This window comes from Desmodus rotundus, chromosome 9, assembly GCF_022682495.2.
Source record: "Desmodus rotundus isolate HL8 chromosome 9, HLdesRot8A.1, whole genome shotgun sequence".
Taxonomy (NCBI): domain Eukaryota; kingdom Metazoa; phylum Chordata; class Mammalia; order Chiroptera; family Phyllostomidae; genus Desmodus; species Desmodus rotundus.
The window spans coordinates 102935813-102963541 of record NC_071395.1 but is presented as its reverse complement, the minus strand read 5'-3'; the positions used below and the strand labels follow the sequence as shown (position 1 = coordinate 102963541).

Below are 27729 nucleotides of genomic sequence, written 5' to 3'. Positions count from 1 at the left end.
TAAACACTTGGTGGTAGGTATGATCAGAACTTCCTAATGACAGGGGTGTGCATCCAGAAAAGGTAAAAGGCCACGTGGAGGCGAAGGTAGAGTTAAGGTTAGCCCTCGTTTTATCTGCCCAACATAAACTAAGAAAGTACATCTTTCCATAAAGTAGCCCGTAGGCGCCACTATGCTAGTAAGCTGAAGGGTGAAAGGAAGGACCCAGTTCCTTAAATCCCAAGTTAGTGTTCTTTTCTCCACAAGTTTCTGGGGGCAAAAGTGGAAGCAGAAATTAAATACATGCTACAAACTAAGTGAAAAGCCAACCTTTGGACGAGCCTTTAAGTAGCCCAGAACATTAACCTGAAAAATACGCACAAGACAGAGGACAATCTTTAGCAGCTTCACAATCACTCTGAACAGGAAACCTCCTTCCGGCAGTGCTTTCGCACTACCTCCCTTGTAGGGAATATTCATTCCCCATTACGTTATGTACAGTCCATTTTTAAGACAGATGTGTCTGTCCTTCCTCTCCCCAACTCACGCACACATCACCACCACACGCTCCAGCTTCTTTCAAATCATTCATTTTCACCTCCAAGGAGGTGACACCATCTGGAACCAAAAATGAAGCAGCAAAATGTTCAAAATAAAAATAAAGCGGACTTTATTTAGAAGATAAAGGTGGTGGTATCAGTTTTGGTTAATAAAGTTGGGCTCAAGTGTTTTAACAGGTCTTTAACGCCATCACAGACTGGCATGCCAAGGGCATTCTAAATGCCAATTACAGATTGAGTTGTTTTGAAAACCAAGACGCTATCAAAAGCTGATGGAGTTTGGATTTCTCTTAAAGTCAGACTAACACACTTCTTAAATATGAGTGACTAGATTACTTGGTTTTGAAAGTGAAAACACTACACCGAGCAATTCCCCTCCCTTTCTCCACAAGTCCCTAAGGCAACAAAACATTTGCCTTTAGACAGCCAACATGTCAACAGGGGAGCTGAGGGGAACTTGGAAAAATGAAAAGCAAAATTAATAAATGTAATTGTAATTAATATAGGCAGCTGCCACTTGTGGCAAACCAAAGCCTAGTCCGATGCCCATTTTCTTCACGTTTGCATTGACATCTTCCCAAGCAGACGGTAACTACATTCTTGAAGGAATGTGCCAAGACTAGGGTAGGGAAGGCCCAGACACAATGGACAGAATGCATTTTGCATCCAGTTGCCTTAGGTGGTACAATCGATTAAGGATAAATACCCAGACTATGGAAAACCCACTAGCCAAAGGTAACTAGTAAAGATTAAATGCATAACCAGTGCAGAGTAACTGCGAGGCACCAAGACCAAAATCCAACCTGCCAACTTTCCTCCTCTCCATCACTGAACGGATCTGGGAGAAAGCATTAACAACAGCACTTATCAACTGCTTCCCTGGAACAAAACATGACAAAACACACGGAAGGTTTTGTTTTCATTATGGTTCTTGGTGTACTTTATTCTCCTGCTGTCTAGCTAAGCAGCCCACACAGGAAAAATGGGTAGCACTGAGGAATGATCATTTTTTTTCTCCCCAATATTCCTGCCCCATCCCTAAGCCCTGACCAAACCCTATCTGTCAGGAATGGTTAGTGTATCATTATCCTTTCTCTCGAGGAACAACTAAAATTTAAACAAGGCATTAGTGGGCCAGGTCTCTTCTAAGTAGGGCTTAAGAGCTGGTGCACTCTATTCACAAGAGTGCCTTTTCTTCAAACACCTGGATTTTTTTTTTTGTACACTGGTTCATAGATCGGCACTTGACTTTGAACCTGGCACCAAAAGGCACAATATCTGATACCCTGTACAAGAGCTATTAGAGATGCTGCCATATGGATGGGCAAAACCGAGCCAAGCCCACTTATGAATGCAAGGCTTGGATGGGGAGGGAAAAAAATGGCAGAGAAAATACATAAGCCCCTTTTTTTTTTTTTTTTTTTTTTTTGCTAGAATGAAAATGAAAGTGGGAATTTAAGGTCTTGTTTTTTAATCCTCCAAATACTAGGAAGCATTTTAAAAAAATCATCCTTGGTGTTTTTGAAAACAGCATATTCAAAATGCCAGCAAAAATTCCTAATAACTGCTAAATCAAAGAGAATCAAAGCTCACCAACATCCCTTATTGCTGAAAGAGTCTAAAACCCAAATTCAGGGTGCCCTGTTCCCCGTGTAAAAGGGAAATAATTAAGTCTGATTTATGGTTATCACAGCACATCACACTTTTAAAAAAATATTAAAGCGTGTGACCAGGGGAATGTTTGACACCATTTTATTAATCTTCAACTTCAGTGGAAAAATATAACCTTTTTCAAGTGCCACTTTCATCACAAGAGTTCTAGTCTCTATATATATATTCTTTTTTCATTGTTGTTGGTTAGTTGGTTTTGAAGTGCAGCAAGAGACCAATACCGCATTGCAGTCAATCAAATAAGAGAACAGAAGGCCAAGCAGTTTCCAAATGGTTATTTTATCAGATTGTTTGAACATTAAATTTATCCTTGTTTGCAATCCAAAATAGTTACCTGAAGTTTGCTGTGTGTATGTGTTTACTTTATTGTGGATTTGTTTTCTAAACTCTTTGGCACAGTTTTCTGGGGGCGTTCGGGCTGCCTTGATACGTGTGAGAGAGAGCTTTCCTCTTGTGCTGCCAATCTGAGCATTTAACTTTTGGTTTGTTTGGGCTGTGGCTTTCTTTTGTTTCTGAAGTCTGCATTCTTCATTTGTAACAATTGTGTTTTTATTTTTTCTATATCTTCTAACTCCAGAGTTTTCTTTTTTTCCCCCCTCCCCCCCCCCAATTCTACATTCACAGTTGAACCATATTATTAGGAAAGGCGCCTTGATGAAAAGATCAGGATGGGAGCTCTGAACATTCGTCAGTGTTTTCCCTAGAATTAAAAAAAAAAACCCACAAACCTAAAGAGCGTCTCCCCCCCCCCCTTTTTTTTACATCTCTTGTGCTGCATCAGTAGACAGAACTTCGGTTAGTTTTATGAAATGCAATGTCTAACCCCTTTTTTCTGGGAAAAAGAAACTGCAATGACTTGAAGTTGAGAATGTGGATACCGCCTCACTCACACACACTCATTCTCAGACTGTAAAGAATCCCTCACCCTCCTTTTAGCCGGCACGTATACAGTGCCGTGTGGCAAGGTATACCAAAGGTGGGCTCAAGACCCAGGCTCCATCTTTCTTATCAGTAGCAAAGGCCAAGCTGCCTTTTACAACAAAGCACCACAGCTGAACCCAGTCCCTCTTCCTCTCCCGAACTAGTCATTCCACTCAACACTGGCCAAGACAGAAAAGCTAGTTCTAGCCTCTGCTGGGAAGAGATAACTTTCTTTTAAGCAAGTAAATCCATCGTTTTTTTCTCTTCCAAGATGGCCAACGTTACGGTTCTCTACGAAGTCAGTGCTTACTTAGCTCACTAACAGCGCTGCTGTTGGCGGCTGCGGCTGCGGCTGCGACAGGATTTTCAATGTGGTGTGTTTTCAAGCCTCACTCACTCATCCTCTCATTCCCAAACATTCTGCATCCGTGCACACTCCTCACTTCCGGGTTTTTCAAAAGATTGGAGATTTCCAGTGGGGGTCTCAGGTTATCATCCCAATGGTAACAGATCTAGAAACAGATGGAAAAAAGGTCAATCTCTGAGATCACATACACCCAGTACAGCCAAACACCTCTCTGATTCCTACAATTAAGTACTCAGAGACCTGAATGGAATGTGTCAACTTTTCAAAAACTGATTATTTTTCTTCTCTTCCTATGTGCCTTCTACCTGCTCTCATTAGCACCTATATCGGGGTGGGAAGGAAAGTGAAAATTCAAAATAGCCATTTTTACTGAGATTTGTAAAACAAATGAGTATGTGAGAGGAAAATAAATTAAAGCTACATTGCAAGCAGAGGTCAGACAACTCTGACTTGGGCTATCTTCTGTAGAAGCCAGCAATGCTAAAGGCACTGCAGTCCAGAAAAGTAAAGGTGGTTGAGCATTGCCCTGCAAAGCAAAAGGTTTGATTCCTGGTCAGGGTACAAGTCTGGGTTGTGGGCCGGCCCCACTGAGGGTGTGTGCGAGAGGCAACCAAATGGCGTTTCTCTCCCTCTCTTTCTCCGTCCCTCCCCTCTAAGAATACATAAAATGAAAGAAAGTAAGAAAGAGAGGGAGGGAGGAAGAAAGAAAAGGGCATGGGGAGGGGAATAAGAGTAGAAAAAGAGAATGATGGGAAAATGCCATTATCAATTTTATTAGGGCCCCCAAAATGTGGGGACTTCAGTGAATTCTAGTTACGTAACTTCTGTTCTTCATCACCACAAGGAATCAAGCATTTGGCTCAAGGAAAGACTGAGGTTGTTTGACCCTCCCACTAACAAAGCTTAGCAACAAAGGCCTGGTTCACAAGCACTTAAATGGGCAAGAGCATGAAACAATATACCAAATGAAAGGCAGTCTTGAAAGAACAATCTAAGTAAACCGTTCCTCTTCCCCAAGAAAGCAGCAGAAAGAAGTAAAAACAAATTCTTACCAAGCTTGGTTCTTCAGTTTCCTCAGTTCTTTTGTTGCCCACGTAGCAAGGGTTTTTGCTTTGTTAGTCTTCGATCTCCGTCCTTCAGTTAACAGTTCATGGATCATTGGCCTAGCTTCTACTAATTTCAGTACATCCTTCCCAAATGCTGTACATAAGTCCCTGTGCGAAATAAACACAGCTGAAAATGAGCTCCTGGCCTGATACCAGCATTATGTACTGAGCCTCTCAAACCAGTGCTGAGCTAGCTATGGGTTTCTTCCTCAAACGCTTATTTTTTTAATACTGAAAGAAAAATTGTAACTTTTCTAAGATTTACATTGCCTGAAGTTAAAAATTGTTATTCTATATACAAGTGTGTCTGCACTTAAATTTCTTTGTGCTATAACCTCCGTCTTCCCTTCAGTTGAAGAAATTTCTTAGTGCACTGAAACCCATTACAAATCCTTTCGATTGTATCACCTTGAGGAAGTCTTTTCTGGGCCTCTGCCTACCCTGTCTGCTGCACAGCTGGTGCCTTGGGACCTCTCTCCTGTTAGATCCTGATGCCTGGAGAGCTTTACTGGTTTATTCACTCAATATTGGTAGAGCACCTCTTCCAGCTGGGGGGCAGCATGGAAATTACATATATGAATGATATGTTTTAAAGACATTGTATTGTGTAGTGACAAAAATCTTATAAACAATGAAGTCCGCCCTGGCTGATGTGGCTCAGTGGATTCAGCGCTGGCCTGCGAACCCAAAGGTCTCGTTTGATTCCCAGTCAGGGCACATGTCTGGGTTGAGGGCCAGGTCCCCAGTTAGGGGCGTGCGAGAGGCAACTGATCAATGTTTCTCTCCCTCTCTTTCTCCCTTCCTTACCTTCTAAAAATAAATAAATGAAATCCTTAAAAAAAAAAAAATAGTCTAACATCTGCCCTCAACAGATGAAAACACGAGGCCTGAGAGGCAGAATGATTTATCCAAGTCATTCCACAGCTAATTCACAATAAAATCAAACTAGAACCCAAGTCTTTGAGCTCAAGACCAATGTTTTTTCATATGATGTCTCAGAAACCCTCAATAGAAGCTACAAAGGCAATTTGCTGCCCAAAATCAGAATATGGCATAGACATAGATATTATGCTGCTTCTATACCTGAGAACTCACTGCATGAAGAGTTTAGTGGTGAGCAAAATGCAGGCAGGGCCTACTATAGGAGTATAAGAGGCCACAAATTCCATTTGAAGGTATCTTTGAGTTCGCTGAGTGTATGAGCAAAGCTAACCTTCCTGACTTAAAAATTTACGGACAAGAAGTTACTGTTGAAATTAATGGTGGCAGACATGTCCCAGGAATTTGTGGGGATTTGATCCCTTTATGAATCTTGTGACAGATGAATGTGCGGAGATGGCAACTAGTGGGCAACGGAACAATAGTGGAATAGCAGATAATACAAGGAAATAGTAACATCATGTTAAAAGCCTTACAATGAGTATAAAGAATGGCTGTGTTCACCAGGGAAATCAACTGCTTCCACAGGTTCCCTCTCCATGGCACCTATTTTACCACAATATTCACATTGAACTTTTGTAAAATAAACTTTTGTATTGGTTAAAAATAAATGTTTTAAAAAAGCTTACTGGGGAGAAATTAGAAATTTAGAGGGTCTGGAATGAGGCTAGAGCTAACATCTTAAATGCATGATCATTTGTGAGAACTCAAAACAGGACACCACGGGTTCTATTAAACAAACCTCCTCTGTACCAGAGTAGATCATTACCATCCAATCTACTCTCAAATGCTTTTTTTACACGCCCTCTAACTTTGCACCAGAAGTTCTACTCCGGTGTAACGTACCCTATCAGTCCAGCAGCACAAGCTACGACTCCGTCTGTATGATCCTCATCTCCAGCAATGTGGTCAATGAAAGACAGAATAAACTCTACTCTGGGTTGTACCAGCATCACATCCGCTATAAAAGAAAGAGAAGGTCTGATGAACTTGTCCCACATCTGGCAGGACTACATCCCATTTCAAAATTTCCAAATACTCTTAACCCCATGGGGCAGGTGTCAAGTTGCAAAATAGTTGCACATAATTACACCAAATTATTCTTTCTCAGATTAAGGTGTCACTACTCAAGTCAATAGAAGAGGCAGATATTCCTCTTCTTTTAAACTGATATAAGGCAGAAGGAATAAATAGAACCATTCCTCAAGGCCCATGATATCAAGCAGGTAAAGGACAAATACCCCCCTAATCAATACAAAAACACCAGATGATAAAAGAAATCTGATCCTCCACTCCTCCAATCAGGTGCCTTAAGGAGGAGGCATATGTGGATCAACAACTGCCACTTGCAGCAGCACCAATAGCCTTGCTGTATTCCACCCCTTGCAATGCTCAAGAAATGTGAGACAAAGTAGCAAGGGAAGGGGCAGCAGAAATAATAAATGTATACCCTTTCCCAAAGCTACACTTTCTTCATTAGGGCACTGTCTTTTCTCCTCTTACTTTAAGCAATAGGTAGGTGCTAGTTTACAAGCTACAGAATGAAAACACAGCCCATTTGGCTAAGTGCACACTGAACTAAGTTAAATTTGGTTGTATACTCAACGGTGTACGTTCTCCTGGTCTCCCTTTAATCCCTGGACAATTCCGGTATAGGCTTCCAAGCAGCCTTCCCTTAGCTCATTCAGATAATCCACCATGTCATAGTCTGACTGTAAGAGACAAAGAAAACAATCTCCATCATACTGATAGTTACTATTCTGTTTGTCAAAGTTTCTCTCCTCTAATCAGGGCTGGACTAAAAGATAGATTTAAGCTTACCTTGTCCACCTGGGCTTGGGAGGCCTGCTGAAGAGTATTCAATACAACCTCTAGGTATTTTTTAAACTCTCCACCAATAGCAAGGGCAATATCACCAAACACTGACAGAATCTGTGGCTTCACAGACCTGTGGACATTCTCATTCTGACAAGGATAAAAACAGGAAAAGAAAAATTATTGAAAGACACAATTTGTTCCGTCCAAAGACTCAAACTTTTTTCTTTCTTCTTCTTTTTATTTTAAATAACAAGCAACTAGTAATATGCTGGGTCTAGACCTTAAGGACATACACACAAATTAACAGTGGTTATCTTTGGACAGAAGAAAAATTGTAACTTTTGCTCTTAGACACATGCTCTTGATTATTGTTTATTTTCCTTGGCATTTTGCTGGTTTTCTTTCTTAAGTTTCTTTCTATGCACTGAGCACGTACTCCTTTAACTTTATAATTATCTTGTGAAAAGGAACAATTCCCTTCTTCATAAGCCCACAGCCAATGTAGGAAATTAAAGCTCCCTGTCACATTTCCAACTAATGAGTTCCTCAAACACTGGTAAGTCAGATGTGTGCATGCGTGTAGACACTCACCCCCAAGTTCTCTAGCAGGAGCTGCATCACCTCATCACAGAAAGGTAAGATGTTGGACTGCAGGGCACGACATAAGTCTCCCACTAAGCCCACAGCTGCCAAACAAACCTGCAAAGAATCAAGGAAATGACCTATTAAACAGAAAAGGCTGCCTGCGGAGAGGAGAGGCGTTATTTTTACCTAGCTGCTGATCCTTTATCACTTGAACCTGGAGTCCAAGAAAAAAACATCAGTCCTAAGATTCGTTCATTTCAACAATATGGCAGGAAAAGATTGAAGACTATCAGATATATCAGAGATATCATTACCAAAAGACAATATTCACCAGGGACAGTGGTGGCTGAGGCATGTGGTTTAAGAGAAAAAAACTCTATTAGGGTGCTACTCTGTTTGGATGCATCTAATACCCTGTTTCTCACTGACTACTTTTACTTCAGACACTCAGAGCAACAAACGAAATAGCTCAACACCCAGGGAAGAACTACCTACACTACAGGAAACTGAGTCTGTACCACACTGGCCATCATGTAGGAAAATATAAATGTATTAAAATGGATCCCTGAGCAACGTCGGGGATCAGGGTGCTAATACCCGCGCTGTCAAAAACCCATGTAACTTTTTATGTCTGCATGTAACATTTTCACAACGCTGGAGCAAATCACAAGGGCAACAGGTGGCTGTGAAATTATTACAGTAATACAGTGTATGCTTCGGTTAATTTCATACAGTTATGATTTTACTACCACATCTTTACATTTGTTTACATTTCTCTGGACTGTGACTGGCACCATGTATGATCTGTGTAAGTTCTGATAAATCTTAACTTTTTATAATATAGTTAAGTAACTTTATGATAGTAGATGATAAACTAGTATCTACATATGTTTTATGCATTCATAACAGAATAAATTTTCTTAATTTTTTAATATTTCTAGGCTATAAGGTCCATGTATGCGAATTTTTTCAAACTGTTGCAAATCTCCAAAAAACTTTCCAATGTATTTATTTATCAGGAAAAAAAAATCATGTACAATTAGCCCACAAAGTTCAGTGGTCAACTGTATTTTTGCAGAGCCTACCTGGTACTCAGCATAGTTTTTCAATCCAATGCCCAGGAAGGGTTTAAAGGCCTCCATGTACTTTAGGAACTCACCACCCAACACTGTAAGGAAACAAACTATTACCATCACAGGATATCACAGAAGTGAGCAAAAATAACCATCCTAGCTCTCCCAAAATATGTTCATATCACTCAACAGTTTGGTGGAATGTGAGTTAATTACAGATTCTATCATGAAGACACTGAGGTTTGCTTTAGTCAAACCAAATTTGTAACTCCTGGGAGGGCCTATGAGGCCCTGGAAATAATGCCACGTCTCCACAGAATAGGATTTCACTCTGGCTCAAACCACCCAGTGGTATGGCCCTCAAGGAATGTCAAGGTTAATGGCTGAGCTAGCAACACTGCCTCTTGTCTACCTCTTCATCTGACTATAACATGTCCTCTTTGGAAGCCAGCTTAAAACTGGGTCCCTAGGCAAGTCCATCAAGGACTTACTTAAGCCAGCCAGGAAAAGCAGACGGGGCTTCATATCCGAATCATCCATGCCAGAAGCCAAAACGAACTGCTGTGCTCTGTCAGGGTGGCCACATCATGTGAGTCCAGTTAGACACATGCTCTTGAAGCTAGAAATAGGTCTGGTCTGCAAGGGAGTGGCTCTCAGTAATGGCCTTAAGTCATACACCTTACAGACCACCCCTGAAGCAGCATTCCAGGTTTCTAAAGTGCTCCTCCCACTAAGTCAGACATGGCTTCCCCAAAGCAATTTTGTGTAGTCAGACATTAACAACCAACCACAAATTCCTAGAACTCGCTCAATGTTTCATTCCTTTCCACACCAGACACTATGATGTGTCAACCCAAGGCCAAAGCATGATGAGCCAAAACAGGAGGTACCAAGTGACAGGAAAGAAAATAGAAACCTTTTGCTTCCTCCATCCTTGAAAAAGAAAACCTGATAGATGATACAGCCCCCCACAAAGGTTGCCAATCTGAGCTGCGAATTGGCTCCCCATTTACTTCAAGAGTGAGTGGCAAGGCACTCACAAACTACTGTCAGTTCAACTTTGAACCAACTCAGTGTTCCATAAATGAGAAAACAGAACTATGCTTTTTGCAGTCGAAAGTTCTTCATGGCCATTGTAACTCTTGCATTTGAGTTCCCTGCCCAGTTTTGGCTCACTCACCTTCCACCAGTGTGCTAACTGCCATCAGGGCATCCTCCTGAACTCCCCCAGACCCAGCCGTGCTTTGAAACATCCTTAACAGGGAGGCCATGACAACATCAGAAATCTGCAAAGCATCTTGGTGTTGCACTTTCCGTAGAACATTCTATGAAATGAACAAGAGTTCAGGATCTGTTGATTCCAAACACTCCAATCAAAACACTGTATCTTGTTAAAATCAGTTAAGTCCCTTGAAATTTGTTTTTGTTTTTTTGAAAGGGTCAAATACACCTTTTATGCTCAAATGTTTTGACAGTGCAAAATCATTTGCAACATACATTCTAATATCCCTTCTATTCCCCAATTCAGAACAAACACGAGATTCCCATAGGCATAAAATAATCTCTTCTACACTTCAATCACCTGACAAAAACCCATCAGCAGCCTCCATATTCCAGTCTTTTTCTTTCAGCTTTAAGGGACATGCCATATTAGAGTTCATACTCACAAAACAAGCAAACAAAAAACCCAACCCTTCCGATATCCTAACTCATTTACAGATGATGCTCAAGACACAATCTGAATAAAATGAAGTCAACCTGGCTTTTCCTAATTGAATATTCCTCAAACTTCCCTCCTTACCCTTTAATTTGTTTCAGCTAACATTACTGGATCTTTCCTATATTTGTCTGACGAATAAGGAAACACCTCTTAACAGTCCTACTTTAAAAAAATTAAAGTTTGGCCCTGGCTGGTGTGGCTCAGCTAGGTGTGGATTGAGCGCTGGCCTGCAAACCAAAGGGTCGCTGGTTCGATCCCCAGTCAGGGCACATGCCTGGATCGTGGGCCAGGTGGCCAGTTAGGGGCATGCAGAGGCAACTGCACGTTGATAATTCCCTCCCTCCCCGGTCTCTAAAAATAAATAAATCTTAAAAAAAAATTAAGTCTGGAGTAAGAAAAGAGGGGATTTCACAGGTGAGATTACCTAGTAAGCATCACTCAATACTAAAATCTACTACCTACCTAAGCATCAGACAAGTCACAGGACTTTCCTGTTCTTTGGCTGACAGGCGGGTGGGAGGGAAGAAAGGAATACCTTCCCCAGCCACTGCATGACTCCGACTCATGAGTGAGGAGTGACATATAATTTTAAATAATTTACAAATTATAATTTTAAATTACCTCATTCTCTCAGAAAGTCTACTGTGAACACTAGGTACTATAAATGATATAAATTATAACAAAGTTCCCAACAACTACTGTTTCAAAACATGGTGGTAGAAACTCAAGGCTTTATTTTTAGTTGGGTGAACGATAGCTAGAAATCAAATCTGACTGGGCTACACTTGGACCAAGACTGAAAGTTGCCCCCACACGGAAGAGATGTAAAGAAGCAGGTCTTATAAGCCTGGTAAGATCTTGCTTCCAGGTGTATCCTGTGTAACTCAAATACATAAATTCATAAAAACTCAAACACACAAAAACAATGTACAGAAATGAGGACCATCACCAACTGAGTGGTTTCCTTCCCTACACTGTGCAAAAGGCAAATTTCATCTTTATGGACAAAGGAAAATGAAAAATTATTCTCCCAATCAATCAGAGACCGAGGCCTTTGATCAGAGATTCTGATTAGCACCATTATAGAGCTCTGTGTGGACATGGACTCGTCACCCGGGGACACGGTTCTCTTCCCTCCCTGGAGCTGCGAAGTGGCACGGCACCGTCATACCTGAAGAGTTGCGCAGAGTAATGACTGAAGATCATTGAACTGGATCCTATCCGATGTGCTTTGGATATGTGACTACAAGAAAAAAAAAAAAATCATCGACCTTTTAAAGGGGCTCTAAACTCCCTCAATGTTTCCATTTTTGCTGGGTTTGCCAGGACCATTAAGTAAGTTTTACTGATGCTGATTTAGGAAAGTAAATAAAATGTAACACACATACAAGTGAACTGTGACAAGCAATGCAAACTTTGAGTTACAACCTTTTTTTTTTTTTTTTTTTTTTGCATAAGCCTTATATCTTTCTGAGAAAACATATACTTAAACACCAAATAGGGAGAGCAGCCTTGAAACAAACAATAAAGCTACCTGTTACAAGTACTGCACCCTTCCCAACAGTGACCAGGAGGGCGCTAAGTCTCACCTCCATCTGAAGCACTTGCTGAAGCCGCTCCATGATGACCAGAGTCGTTTTCTGAACCGCGGGGTAACAGTCCTTGGCACTGTTTTTCACAATTTCCATCAGAGATTCATACGCAGAACTCCTCAGGTTGTTCTGGTGTCCGTCAGGTCTGTAAGGGAACAGCAAAAACCTTAAACTCTCAACTGAGAAAGAACAGAAAACTTGTTACCATGTAGACACTGTCACGACAGAAATAAGAACCCCTGAAACTATGATAGCAGACCTGATTTGAATTTGGCAACACAATACAACCAGAATTAAATTTTCAACCTTTGAGCCAATGGCTATGTTCATTATGGTCTCCAGACCTTGTTGAACTTTAGAATGACCATTTTGGAAATGGGCTAAAATTATAGGGAAAAATTAGATTAAAATGATGAAGACCTATGCAGAGAATTGAAGAGGTTGCCCGAGTTGTCACTTCATTCACCTGTGAGACAGGCCTTTATCTTGAACACAGAAGTAGAAAGGAACTAGGTAAGCCTGGAAGAATTTTCACACAGCTCTCTTCCTCGATGTATGGCTTTCAGTAAGTATAGCTCATACAAAACCAAAATAATTAAAGGCTGTCCCCAACTCATGAGCCTGTAAAACTACATCTCAAAGCTCACTTACAAAACAACTGCATTTAATGCCAAGTTCTCCATCCAACATAAAAAAGTCAATTAATGATCTCGTGTGGCAACTAAATTCATTAAGAGCTACTACCTCTCTCACACCATAATCAAACACTTGGTAACTGTAGGCACTGCAAAACAAAGGGACCTCTCTAGATCAATTACTACTCTCTAGGTACAGAAAGGAGACTATTTTTTGAGTTTAATTATAACCTGAACAAGTGTAGTCTGCATTTTCTCCCTTAAACAAATAATCTACTATTGCAATGTTTCTATGATTAGCCCCCCAACATAGAAAGCAGGAGTTGAATGCAAAGATACCTAGTATGAAGTTACCTGTCTGTGGTCTCCAGGAGCTTCTGAACTATGAGTTCAAAAGACGACGACAAGCAATAGGTAGCTGGTTCTTCCTGATCATCAGCTACGTCTGCAGCTTCATAAGCAGCTTCAGCCAGACTAGAGAAAGCCTTAAAACCAGAGAGAGTTAGCACTAGTCTTGAAAAGAACCCCACCCCAGGATGACCTCATTTTTCCTTAAGATACCTTGGGCAGTGTTCCTCTCCAACTGATCTAATAATAAATCACTGCTAGTGAATCCCCAACTTTCTCTGTCAAGGTCATCTCAAAACAATGTTTTATAGCTATCCTTAAATATTTATATTTTGTTTATCCTGCCCAAAACTCTTTAAGCAGCAGAGTACTTTCACCTACCACAAATGCCTGCCACTTCCATTTCTAATCACCGAATGGCTTTTAGCCCCACCTCCTTCCTTATTTGAACTTCCTCCCCACCCCCAAATGTCCCTAATGAACCACATTCAGCCTGTACTGACTCAGCACTTAACACCGCCTACCTTCCTTTCCTCTTGCCCCCATCTCAGCAATTGTACTTTTTTATAGCCAGAAACTCTTTACTTTAATCAAAATTTCTTGTCCCCAAGCAACTGAAGAAAGAAAACGGAGTCCAGATAGTTTTCCCACTGGGTTAGCATGACTGTTCTAAATGGTTCAGGAACCAGTCACCATGAGTCAACAGCTCCTCCTGGCTCATGGAGTTGATATCTCCCCCACATTTTAATTGAAAGATTAGAAAGGAGATGTTATTCAGAAAAACGCTTCCAGTGAGGCAGACCCATTTCTCTCCCACACCTCAAACTTCCTTGCCAGTGGCCCAGCCAACACCCTTACTCATCAGGAAGAACATCCTTTACCCAGCAGACATTTGAAGCCACTCTGGGTTCAGCACTGAGGCCCTCGATCAGACACTGCAGCAGGGGAGTCAAGTAGACATCATTGATGGCAGCCTCAGGGAGCAGCTCACAAATTCTGCCCACAGTCCATGCAGTTGTGTCTCGAACGACTACACTGGGGTCTTTCATTAATTCTATGAGGGTGGGCATAGCCTGAAAATACAATGGTTATTAGCAAAGTAAAACAAAGAATAAAACTCATGTTGGCTAATATCTACGAGGAAACTCTGACAGTTAGGTTCTAACTCAAAGCATCAAGATGGTTTTGTCATTTGAAAAGGCATGCTCATCAAATATCCAGCAATATGATAAGAAGAGTGAAAAAGTCCTTCTCTCTTCACCAAATTCCAGTACAGAGTCTTTTTTAAGGGTTTGGTATAACTTGTAGCAAGCAGTCCTTACTAAATCACGTAGGTAGACCCCAAGATGCAACTGTGATGGCATGTGGCCATATGCAGAAAGGCTGAGTTCTACATGTACAAACTCAACTGGGTAAGACCATTTGCCCAGTATGACCTCTTCCCCGCTGCAAAAACACACACACAGAAAAAGGTTGCAAGGACGAATACTAACAGTTACACCATTATCTCTGGGCAATGGGATTATAACAAGAGGACTTTTTCTTTTTGGCTTTCTCTGCATTTTTCAGGAGTCATGTATTTTGTAAAAAAATAAATAAATATTTTACCCCTCTCACGAACAGCAAATGGCTACCTAGAAGTAACATTTGTGGATGACTACTCACAGCTTTTTAAAAAATAAAGGCACACTTTCAAGCTAAAAATTTAAACAAACAATAAGTATCTCACTTTCCACTCCAAAACTCCCTCAGTGTCACCTGTATAACTAGTGGTTTCAGCTGATTGGGCTCTGGTCCTTCCAAGATGCAGCCGAAAGCCATCACTGCTGCATCCCGGTACCGCCAGTCAGGGTTCTTGATGTGTTCTTTAATGAAGGGAAGAACATGCGGGACAATGTCATCTTCACAGCAGGTGGCCAGAAGCATGAGGCACACCCCAGCTGCTTTGCAGGGGTTCCAGTCGTCATCATCATCATTTTCATCCTAGAGAAAGAATGTAACACTAGTTCAATTTTTGTTTAAAAAACAAAAACACTTTAACTCGCAAGGTACTCTATTCCCAAATATCATTAGAAATTAAGCTTCGAGGACATAAATAAAACACAAAACCTTTATATTTTATTCTCTTCCACTGAGGTTTATCACGACAGACTTTGTTAAACAGGATCTAGATGGGGAGGAAGAGCCCACTCAGCACGACACAGTGAGATGAACGAACTTCAACTACATGTAACGAAAAGGATGATCTTCGACTTACAGAGTAAAAGGCAGAACAAAACTGTGTATGTTGTATGATTCTAGTTTACATTCAAAAACCAACAAAAACTAATTAATCTATGTGCCATGATTCTAGTTATGTACATTAAAAAAATCACTAAAAATTAATCTTTGGAACTACTGACTAGGGAGAAGACATAAGGAGAGCTTCTGGTGTGCTAGTAATTGTTGCATTTCAATAAGAAGTGAAACACCAACAAAAGATTCCATTTGGAGCTCCCATGAAATTACAGTTTCAAATTTTATCTCCCTTATTGTGGCCATTCACAGACACAGTAGTTTAAGGCACGATGCCTATGCGGTTGCAGTTAATTACATACCTGAAGAATGATTTGTTCCCAAACCAGAAAAAGCACACCAAAAATATACAAAGCAGGGATACTATGGTCAAAAGATAAAAAACAACAACTGTAAAACTGAAAGATGAGATGAAATTTTAAGGGAACACCCAGTCCATTTCAAACCAAATACGTATCTACTCATCTTCTGAGATTGAAAGAGTCGTGTACTTTCCTAAAAACAAATTCCATTCCTGTGTACAAGGCACTCTGCAGCGCTCGCAGTTACAGCACGCTGCCGCAAAGCACTGCCAGCTCTTGGTAACACTTCACGAGCACCAGAAGAGATGTGGTAACAGAAAGACTACTTCCAAACACCTCACCAAGAAAAACTACAACACGTGAAGTCAAAAGGGAACAATTATAACCAAGCTACATTTCATATTAAAGAATTTCTGTATTTACTCATTACATCCACACCTCTGTTAAGTCTTATTACTTTTATTTTGTACCGAATCTTATTAATGTTAATAATCACAAAGGATCAGATGTTTCTTCCCTGGGTTGAATTTCATCATTAGAATATTCATTAATAATTCTTATCCACCCTCATTTTGAAAGTATACATATCACAATGAACTCATGAAAATATCCCAGATATTTAGCAAGTATTTGAGTGGCCTTTTTACTTGCACCTCTCTTCCTCCAACCTTCCTTTACTGCAACTTTTAAAAAAATTCTCATTTGCCGACATGTTCATTACTTTTGAAAGAGAAATATCGATGTAAGAAACATCATTGATCGGCTCCTATATGCGTCTTGACTCAGGATCAAACCGGCGACCCCTGGGTGCCCAGGACAACACTCCAGCCAACTGAGCCACACGAGCCAGCGCTTTACTGCAACTTTTATAGCTCAAGTCTCTCCTGCTAGTTTGAACAATGTAGCATTCAGGAAATCAGAGCAGTGTGTGGCTCTTCTCCATCAAGACTGCAGTTCTCCTTTTAACAACTCAGAGCCTAGGCAGGGCTGTCCGACCTTTTGGAGTCTGTGGGCCACACTGCAAGACTTGCCTTGGGCCACACATCAAATACATGGACATTAATAAAAACTGATGAGCAAAAAAATGTTTTAAATAGATTTACAATTTTGTGTTGGGCCACACTCATAACCATCCTTGGCCCCATGCGGCCCACATGCTGGACACCCCTGGCCCAGATAATCCTACAGATCCAGCTCAGTTGTTCCTGAGTTGTTGTGACAGAGCATCATCAACCAGTTGAAGAGTTTCTGAATTCCTTCATGGAAACTGTTCCACAGCAAACCAACCCTTAAATCTGCATAACTTACCAGGCCAGGTTTGGAAGGTAACTCACCTGTTTAGTTAGCGTCTGTGTGAGGATTGGAACCAGGTACTGTAGTGCTCCCTTGGCATAAAACTTGCTGGTGTGCTCAGGGGGCCGTCCTTGTTCTGCTGCCTGAGGACAAACATAATGCAAATTCTGGACGGCAGCAAATAAACTATGATATTAAGGTACATAACGAGAGCTGCTCAGGGGTCTGTACAGGAATACACAGAGCATATGGTAACATTCGCTGTCATCTCTGAAGGCATTTATTTTTTGGTCTATTTCCATGAGATTCTTTTAGGCCTTAAAGAACCAAGGCAACCTTAAGAATTACATATTTTTTCCAACACAAGCTCAATTGACATTAACAAGCTGTCATCTATGACACCCGAAGAATGACAAAAATAAGATAATTCAAAGACTGAAAATGCAAGACTAACTCCTTTTTCCACATCTAATTCCTTCGCCAAAGTTAGTAAACTATCCATTACACACGCCGTACTTGCACCAGGACTTTCCAAAGGCAATTCAGCACCAGGTGTCACTTCGCTGAACCGTGACTGCTGCTGCCCCCTTGTGTTCACAATACTGATATGAATATTTACAACAAATCATACCTGGCTGACTGGGACAAACAGGAGATGCCACATTACTGATCCATCTCCCTCATGAGGGGCTTTGGCCAGCAGAAAGATATAAATTTCTACAAATGGAGACACTCTCTAAGCCCAGTCAGAATAAAGCTCTCCCACGCCCACAGAGAAGGTGTGTCCCAAAGCCTAACCACAGTAACAGCACTCGCCTCGAACCGACTCTCTCCCAGGCTCACCTCCGAAGCCTCAATGGCCAAATCCATTTCCTCATCACAGACATTGGACCAGAATTCTATCCCTTGTAGGGCCACTTCATCAATGTCACTTTTCATTGCTTCGATTGTGATCTTAAAGAAAAAACATGACACCCCAGGCCCCCAAATAAGTGCTGGTTCAAGTGAGACCCCTCTTATAACCAGACGTTCAATGTTCAAAAAATGTAGGTTTATAAAAGCTAGGTCTGAAATGAAAGCTAGAAAGAGGAAACAGATTTTTACTTTATTTTTAAAACATAATTCTTTTATAAATTTTATTCATTGATATTAGTGAGAGGAAGGGGGAGAGAGAGAGAAAACCAGTGATTTGTTGTTCCACTTATTTATGCATTCACTGGTTGATTCTTGTATGTGCCCTGACTACGGATCAAACCCACAACCTTGTCATACTGGAGCATGCTCTAACCAACTGAGCTACTGGCCAGGGCAGAGAACAAATTTTAAAATACACTCTTTTTACCAGCACAGAGATAGCCCAAGTTTTCTGGCCTTGATTTCATAATATTAAGTAAAAAATTAGAGTTGACAAAAAGCAACTAAGAATGATGGGCTTTGCAATTAGTTTGTGCTCAAATACATGAACTAGGAAGTACTTACTGCAAAAAGAGCAGGACCCATGTATGTCTCCATGTACTGATAATACAAGGACATTATTTTCACCAGATTCTGTAAGGCGGCCACTCGTACCTTTCACAAAGAACAGGTAAAATGTTTTACCATTCTGTTTAACATAACAAGGCGACTGAGAAAAGTAACTACCGTACTCAAGATACGTCAATAACCTAAAGGGTCAAGCATGGTACACTCCGGTTATTACTCATTCCTCCATGGAAGCCACAGGACAAAACTCACTAATGCCACTCAAATTAGATGTTACTCCCAACCTGCTTGAAGGTACAGATTTAAGTTACGGCAATAGCCAAGCTGTTTCAATGGCTGTACTGGAAAACAATCACTTGAATAAACTACAGCAATTAAGAAGCCAGGTGGATCAACAACCGTTTTCCCCTTAAGCCCTTTTCAATGTATCGATTTCTATTATGTCAACTTTCTAAGTCCTGTTCTTCCCTCTTCAATTTGTCAGAGAAAAATTCTTATTGGTCAAACCTTATTTCTGAAGCCACCTGATTCCCAACATTTCAACTTACTATGCTGGAGTTGAGATTTCCTAGGAAAGATGGGTGACAAAATTTTCAATGACCTCGTACTTACCCTCGTATCTGGACACTGCGTGGCTTCACAGACCACCTGCATAATAAAGTGCCTTTCGGACTGCAGAAATAAGAGAGAATTAGGAGACAGACCATATATATGAAGATTGCTAGACTATCCCTCCAGGAAAAGCTTACTCCCTCAGGCACCCACACAATCTTGGAGCAATCAAGCAGCTTTACCTTGACATAGTGATGGCACTATGAAGGCTATAAAGAGTGTCCCCCAGTGTCTTCTCAAAGGAGGTCCCTAATCTTTTATCCCCAAAATGACCTTCACTAACAAGACTCCAGGAAGAAAATAGATAGAAAATGTAGGTCACACACAGGTTTTAAATGAAGATGGTTAGTTAAAACAAAACAAAAAACCCACCTACATTAGGAAAATGTTTCTTTGTATTTAAAACTTAAGAGAATTAAAAACACCTGCTTTATTTCGTCAACAACACTGGTGTCCTGGAAGGTGGAAAATCCACATCAAATGTGGCAAGATATGAGAAAATAGAATAATGAACTTGATTTGCTACCATCCCAAGTCTTCTGAAATCTAAAAGGAAAACCTGTATATTCTAAGCAATTAAGATTTCAGTTTACCTTGGCCTTCTTTACACCTCCCACTTTGTCCACTCTAAGGCCAAGACATGACAAAAAGCCCAGGTAAAGGGTCAACATACATACAAAAATACTTTCAGATCATACGATCCAGAACTCCACTTTTGGGTGTATATCCAAAAGATTTGAAAGCAGGGTCTCATGCCATGAACACCCATGTTCATAGCAGCATTATTCTCAACAGACAGACAGTGGAAGAAAGCAACCCAAATGTCTACCGACAGATAAACGGATAAACGAAATGCGGAACACACATACAAGCCTTAAAAAGGAAATGCATACATGCTACAACATGCGTGAACCCAAGACATTATACCAAGTGAAACAAGCCAGTCACAAAAGGACAAAGCAAATGCTGTATGATCCACTTATATAAGCTGTCTACAGCAATCAGAAACAGAAAGTCCAGTAATCACAGAAACAGAAACTAGAAAGGTTGTCTGGAATGAGGAAGGGGAAAGCAGGGAGGTATTTAATGGACACACTTTCAGTTTTGCGAGATGAAAAGTTCTGGAGATTGGTTGCAAAACAATGTGAATATACTTAACACTAACAAACTGTTCACTTAAAAATAAGATAGAAAATTTTGTTATTGTCTAAATATTTCAACACAATTAAAAATAAATACGTAATGAGGAAATACTTTTAGGCAAAATAAACTTTATATGTTAATTTTCAAAAGTGCCTTCCTCAAGAGATATGAAACACAGCCCAATTTCTATAACTTTCTTTTAACCCCAAAGCAGACTTTGGACTGCAAAAGGAAAACCCTAAGGAAAAATGGCTAACTCTATGCCATGGCCACATCTCACACAAATCTTAACTAGATTGGAAATAAATGCTTCTAAACAAGACAGTCCTTTCTAAATCACAATCTTAGGACAGAAAGAAAAAAAAAACAACTTTCATTTAACTCTCACATCTCACCCCCTAAACATACATTTTTGTCAAAAGGCACTTACCTCTTTGTCGAAGTTTGCTTTGGTGAACTCCAGTGAGTTCAGGAGTGCATTAGTAGCCGCTAGCTTCACATTATTACTAGGCTCTTCTTTCCTCATCCCCTGGATTATGGCAGTCAGAATCTCATTGGACTTATCTTGTAGCTGCTCTGGGTCCTGAAATGATCAGAGAAGTGCAGTGACGAGCATAATGAACTCATGACTAATCAGCAGTCCTTGTAAGTGTGAAATCCTCTTGAGCAAGGATCACGACTTTCTCTGACCTTTCCCCACACACTTCTACTTAGGGACAAAATACCCCAGGGTCTGGTCCTCCAAATTGAACTGAAACAAGTTAAACCCATCAACTTCATCTGTTCCCCACCCCCTGCCCTTCTGTGCAAATGGAAATGGCAGTGTAATTTACTTTCCAGGCCACCTGGACCAACTGAAGTATAGCTTCAGAACATCTGGGGGTCAAGGACCAGCACCTGGACATACAACTAAGGAGTCTAAGCCCATGTCAAGTGCTATGGCATTGTTTCAGGTCTGTGTATCAAAACAGACACCAACCTGGTAACCTGGGCAGCAACAACAGTCCTAGGAGGGCTGCAGGTAACATACTGCGTGTGGTTCCAGTGGCTAAACCAATTACAGCAAGAGCTGGTAAACCGTTTCCATAAAATAGTCAATGAAAATGTAACAAAGCATCCGTGGTACACAGAGGATCATGAGAAATGAATCAGAGTAGGAATTCCCCAAGATAGAGAATACCCTTAAAAGTCTAGAATCTATGGCTCTCCAAACATATGGATTTCTATTTTGAATTTTTGACGCCTAAAGTCTCTTAATTTTAGGGCACAATTAACGATGTGAGGATAAGCTAATTTAGAAGTCTAAATTAACAAACAAAGCAATTCTACTTGCAAGACACTTTGCAGTAGCTTAGTTTACTTTATGATATGATAAAGATAACTGGAATACCATGCACATCAGAATTAGCTAAAATCACAGTTATGTGTGTTAAATAACATGAGAGAGCACTTACTATATCTTGGCAAATGTAACCAATAGCTTCCAATGTCGACTCTTTCATGTGCTCTGTGCTGTTGGGGTTTGTGACATTGGCCACCAACTGAGGAATGAGTTCTGGCCACTGGTTCACTGGGATCTCTGCACAAGCAATACCAGCCACACACTGAGAGGCAGAGCTAGGCCGGTAAGTTTCTGTGCCCAAAGTCTGCAAAACCTGCATGCACACACACACACACAAATATTTGAACATCTCATATTTGTCTGAGTTTTCTGTAACACAGAAAAGTAGAAAAAGGCATATACAGTATAGGTCAATTGTCAAAAAAAAAAAATAATAATAGTAGTAAGCCAGCCTCAGTACCTACACACCAGTCTCTGTACTGTGGCCAGCACAACCAACACTGTCCCAGACCCCAGGTGGGGAAGAAAAATAAACCCCGACCATTCCCTACTTCCAAATGGAATTGTCCAAAGCCAGACACCTCACTTCAACGTTCAACACGAGGTAGAAAAGTAGCAGTTAGGAGACAGCATTAAAAGGGAAGGAGCCCTGGCTGGTGCAGCTCAGTGGATTGAGTACCGGCCAAAAGGTCGCCTTTTCCATTTCCGGTCAGGTTACGTGCCTAGGTGGTGGGCCAGGTCCCCAATTGGGGGCACGTGAGAGGTGACCTACTGATGTATCTCTCACACACTGATGTTTCTCTCCCTTTCTTTCTCCCTCCCTTCCCCTCTCTCTCTAAAAGTAAATAAATAAAATCTTTAAAAAGGCCAAGGAGATGACAAAATTCACCTTCTAGGTTCCTTGGTGGCATAATGGAAGGATGCTCACAGCCTTGTTTTGTGGATAAAGTTTTTGAGGATGACGCTAATGAATTCTGGGGCACTCAGGGGGGTCTGATTCACAGGAGATCACAGTCTAACCCAAATCAAGGAAGAGATCTTCCCACTAATGACACATGGAACACATCTTCTGCCTTCTGGTCATTGACAATTTAGCAGCCTGGGTGACTTTCATAGAAAGACCTTGGTCAAGTAACATCACTAGATGCAGGTACAAAGTTTCTGACTACTTCACTTCCAATCCTAAAGGATCTGTTGTTTCCTCCCAAATCAAAGAACTTTTACCATTTCTTTCCACCATTAACAGATACCAAGCACAGGTCAGATATACCAATTAAAATGAGATCTGCTTATCACTAAACACATCTTGTTTGAGATGGTAATCATACAAGCATTCATGTAAAGGGTAAAGGCACAGGTACAGATAAAGGACGGAGCTATAATGGGCCCATGGTTAATCATTACCACGATCAGCTAATTCAGTCAATGAACTAAGAATCACCAGTCCACTCAAAAGGCAAACAGTTAACTGTCCCTGGCATGAACACAGGACAAAGAATAGCTGCCAAATATTCAGGCCAGCTCTGCTGACTAGGTCAGGTCACTTAGTATCCTGCTTTGTAGCTAATAATAATGAACTCCCCATCTTTCCCCCTTATACAGTACATCACCACCCCTGGTCGCCCTTACTCCCAACAGCTCTACCCAGTAACATCAAGTTCTGACTGATTCTAAATAGTTTTTGCTCTCTAGGGCTACCAAAGCTACAATGGACTTTTAATAAAACTTATGTCAAAAGCCTACGGGAGGAGGAGGGGTCAAATGAACTGTCCAAAATGGCAGAGGCTAAAGAGGCACTAACCTAAGTTTGACTAACAGCCCTAGTCCAGAGTGCCTGCACTGCACCGTCCCCTAGAACATATGTATGTAGAGAGTACTAAATCCAATCTACCTTTACCTTTGCTCCTTTGCAATTTGCTATTACTTGAGGTGATTTATTTTTTTTAAGTATTATTTATTTTTTCTTAGAGAGAGGGGAAGGGAGGGAGAAAGAGATGAAAAGAAACATCAATGTGTGGTTACCTCTCACGTGGCCCCCACTGGGGACCTGGCCCACAACCCAGGCATGTGCCCTACCTAGGAATTGAACTGGCAACCCCTTGGTTCACAGCCCGCACTCAATCCACTGAGCTATACCAGCCACGGCCACTCGAGGTGATTTAGAGACTATAAATACCCAACTCTGGAGAATTGTAAGTTTTTTTTGTTTTAAACTAGGAGTGCCCTGGCTGGTGCAGTTCAGTGGATTGAGTGGCAGCCTGTGAACAGGAAGGTCACCAGTTGGATTCCCAGTCAGGGCACATGCCTGGGTTGCAGGCGAGCTCTCCAGTTTGGGGGACGTATAAGACACAACCAATCTATGTTTCTCTCCCTCCCTCTAAAAACAAATAAATTAAATCTTTAAAAAAAACAAACTAGGGGTGATCCTAACGGTAATACATAATGATCTGAAGAAAAATAAGAAATCAACCCTCAATTGTGTCCAAGACCCAGATTTCAAAAAAGAAATAATCACCAGTATTAATATTAATTACCTATGAAAGGAAAAAAAGGACAAGACAATTGCTATTTTTTTCTTTATTCACAAGGGCGCAACAAATTCTTATTCGAATTTTAGAAAAATTTTGGTGTCTGAGAGCAATGTGCCAAAAAATGTTAGTTACAGTACCAATCATGTTGTATCTCATTTTGGACACAGTACAGGCATCAAGCTTTGCAGTGATGACATAAATGACAAGCTTCATTTATATCAAATTGCTGAAAGCCGAATTAAAATGTTACTACATAAGCAGACCCAAAATGGACATACATAATTCTATTCCAAAGATCCAAAATAAATTGCCTTTCATAACCTAGTTCCGTCATAAAGAAACACGTAACTAGAAAGAATTTATTGCCTAAAGGGGCACTAATTTACCTAATGCTGACACCTAGAACCAGGAAACAGCAAATATCATGTGCACACCATAACCACACCTGCACACTATCACAACCACACCTGCACAAGTACACACAAGAATCCCCCTATTGTTTCCCGCTCAAATACCAAGGACCAATGATGCTTGACTTGCGCTCTCTGTGCCTTATACACACAGGACAGGAAGTTAAACAGCTTCATTTAAAAAAAAAAAAAAATGCAAAGCACATCTGTCCATATACTTCGAATCTTATGCTGCACCTAGAAATAGGAATTACTAATTCAATAAAAAGTCACCAGAACTCCATAATGCAACAAAATATACTCATTTTCTACAAAATTCATCAGCCCACTCTAAATGCCTTGCTTAAAAGCCAGATGTTTCTAAAGAAAGTTTTTCATAATTTCCTAAGCATTTAATAAAAACACTGTTAATGTCAATCTTCCATCACAAATTCTTTGGGTCTGAAAGGCTCAAGAGATGATTTAATTCCCCTTCTCACTCCACACAGTAGCACGCCGAAACCACCGAACTGTGAGAATTATTTATAGCAGAATTTCCACAAGAGCTGGGTGCTGGCTCACAGGAAGGGTCACTTGGGAATAAAATTTAAAAAATACCTCCAAGCCTCACACTGCAAATCAAAATTTCTGGAGGGAGCTTGGAAACATGTTATTTAAAAATTCCTTAAGTAATTCTGAAAACCCAAGTTTGGGAACCACCAATTCATATTCTACTCCAATTTTCCAGAGACTGTACAAATTCTGGCATCTAATTTAAGTTTCCCAAACTGCTGCAGTGTACATTTCAGTTATGTGAAAAAAAAATTTCAATCCACTAATGGGATTGGAACTTAAACCAAATACAATTTTTTATCTTCAAGTGAAGTTAAGGTACTAGAAACCCATTTTTACCATCAGCTCTACCCCGTGCAAATGATAAAAGAACTGACAAAGATTTTTCTTGTTTCCTAGGCTGTATGACCAAAGAGAGACGAAAGTTACTTACATAATTCTTGACTTCCCGTCGAGCATTAGCATCAATAGCAAGCCACCTCTGCTGATATTGTGCCTTGATATCTGGATCTTTAGATGTCAAAGAATTCTTGATTTGTAGACCTGCTGCAACTCTGGCAACCTGACTGTTTCCTGGATTCGCTAGCACTCTGGACAGTTCCACAAGGAAAGTAGGCTGTTAAAAGATGCATTGGTGAATGAAAATATCTCTTGGGAATTTTATCAACTGAGGATAGCTTACTTAGCACCAAAAACACCGGGGAAAACCTAAGATTTTCAGGACATATAATGTCTCAGAAAACTCCACAATATCTACTTCAAGACTCCTATAAAAACGTCAGTACAGTAAAGCCATCCAGTTTCTCATGCAGCTTCAGCATTTAACAAGAACTTAGTGCCCAAATCTTCACATTAGATCCCATAGAACTAAAGCAAGTTTGACAATCTAGTAGTCAAAAAAAAAATTTTAATATGCCTAAAACAGTGCCTGGTACTCAGTATTTGTAGAATAAATGAATATGTAATGACGGGGAAGAAACTAAAATATTTTTTTTAATTAAAAAAACCTTAGTCCAAAAGGAATGATACTCAGAGTGGCTTTTGAGCTCATGGAAGCAGGTAATTTTTGTATGAGAGGGAAATACTTACAAACCTAAAACACAGACTTAGGAAACTGGCCCTCTCTATTTCGGTTGTGAGTGTTCAGCAAGTGGGACAATGAAAAAAGCAGATTTATAAGCAAAAAGAAAAAGATACTTAGAAATAGGGGAAAAGTGAAAAGATAAATATGTCAAGGCAAATCATTTTATATTTAATAACCAACGGTTAACACACTAAAGGCTCCTACACATTCTGGACTTGAGTTGTCCTCTAAATGTAGTGGACTCTAGAACAGCACACTCAGTCTTTTGCAATGCAGAACCCCAAAACTCAACCCTGAAAAAGCTGTCCGTATCTTTCATGTTCCTGAAAACTTAACAGGAAAAACCAAAAGCAGATTGTTTCTTATCACTAACAAGTTCTGCAATCACAGCAGAAGATAACTCTTTAAAGTCTTCTTAATTATGTACTACTAAATAACGTTAGGAACAACACAAAAGACTTCTTGCAAATTAACAAAAGCAGAAACAGGTCGAAATGAAAGTATCGGCCTATTCAAGTGGGAAAAATCTTTTCTGTAGAAAGTTAACGATAAAAAGATAATAAAACCTAGCACATTTAAGGGCAAAGTAAAAAAGGGCAATCACTCAAAGGCAGTTTGTGTAAAATAGGCCTTGTCACTACTTTTTGGTTATATTATTTGCCTAATTAACCCAAAGAAGACATGTGGTCCGGGTTATTTAGACTTATTACCTTTAAAAGATGTCAAATATGATCCACTTTGCCCTCTGCTTCCCATTCCCCCAATAGGAAAGGGACACCAAAGGTAAACACCACTGACTGGCACAGGCTGTTTCAATCAATCCATCCCACATTTTTATGCACAAGTCCAGACTCCAGTGGACTTATCTTCATTTTCCCTGTACCTCTTAAATTTTAAATTATGATAAACGATTAACTTTCCTCTGTGATCTCATCTGGAAACAGGCCCGATGTCAAGAATGAGCCTCCGTCTGTGGTCTGGGTACAGAATGTCTACTCATCGAATTAAAAAAACCCGGGAGAGGAATCATCAGACTGAAAGGGAGAATACTGCCCAGAATGGGTCAACAGGCATTCGGGGACCAGGCCTGTCTGTGAGCACAGAGCAAGGGAGATGGTAAAGGGTAGAGCTCTGAAAAGTAGGTGAAGAGAATCACAGGAGCCACGGGACAGGAAGAAGCCGGCCCGGGTCCGAAAAGGCCGGGCAGCTGGGCCGGGAGCTTCCACATGGCCCCTAGGCCCGGCTCCCCCACCCCCACCCTTGCTGAACACGCAGCGCGGCGCAACCTAACTTGCCTTCCCTTCCCTCCCTTTCTCCCTCCCGCTGCACCGCCGCCCTCAGGCCGCGAGGCGATTGGGCAGCAGCCACC

The 27729-nt window shown here is 40.7% G+C and overlaps 1 protein-coding gene across 1 annotated transcript; it reads right to left on the bottom strand.

Annotated features, from left to right (window-relative positions):
* Positions 1 to 625: 625 nt before the first annotated feature.
* Positions 626 to 25912, bottom strand: KPNB1 (karyopherin subunit beta 1). The gene is made up of 20 exons (XM_024573012.3): positions 25710 to 25912; positions 21896 to 22096; positions 20872 to 21024; positions 19299 to 19358; positions 18684 to 18773; positions 18048 to 18158; positions 17246 to 17347; positions 15073 to 15297; positions 14196 to 14387; positions 13321 to 13451; positions 12329 to 12476; positions 11911 to 11982; positions 10200 to 10344; positions 9032 to 9114; positions 7953 to 8060; positions 7365 to 7508; positions 7150 to 7255; positions 6390 to 6504; positions 4551 to 4712; positions 626 to 3643 (listed from the first exon to the last, which is right to left on the bottom strand). Coding segments are annotated over exons 2-20 (2196 nt in total). The 5' UTR covers positions 21944 to 22096; positions 25710 to 25912; the 3' UTR covers positions 626 to 3642.
* Positions 25913 to 27729: the final 1817 nt, after the last annotated feature.

Excerpts from the sequence above, each read along its gene's own strand:
- KPNB1 (XM_024573012.3), bottom strand. The coding sequence starts at position 21,943 with ATGAAAGAGTCGACATTGGAAGCTATTGGTTACATTTGCCAAGATATA. Across the intron at positions 21,025-21,895 it reads GTTACATTTGCCAAGATATA|GACCCAGAGCAGCTACAAGA; the intron begins GTAAGTGCTCTC and ends TGATCATTTCAG. Across the intron at positions 10,345-11,910 it reads TACTCTGCGCAACTCTTCAG|AATGTTCTACGGAAAGTGCA; the intron begins GTATGACGGTGC and ends TTCATTTCATAG.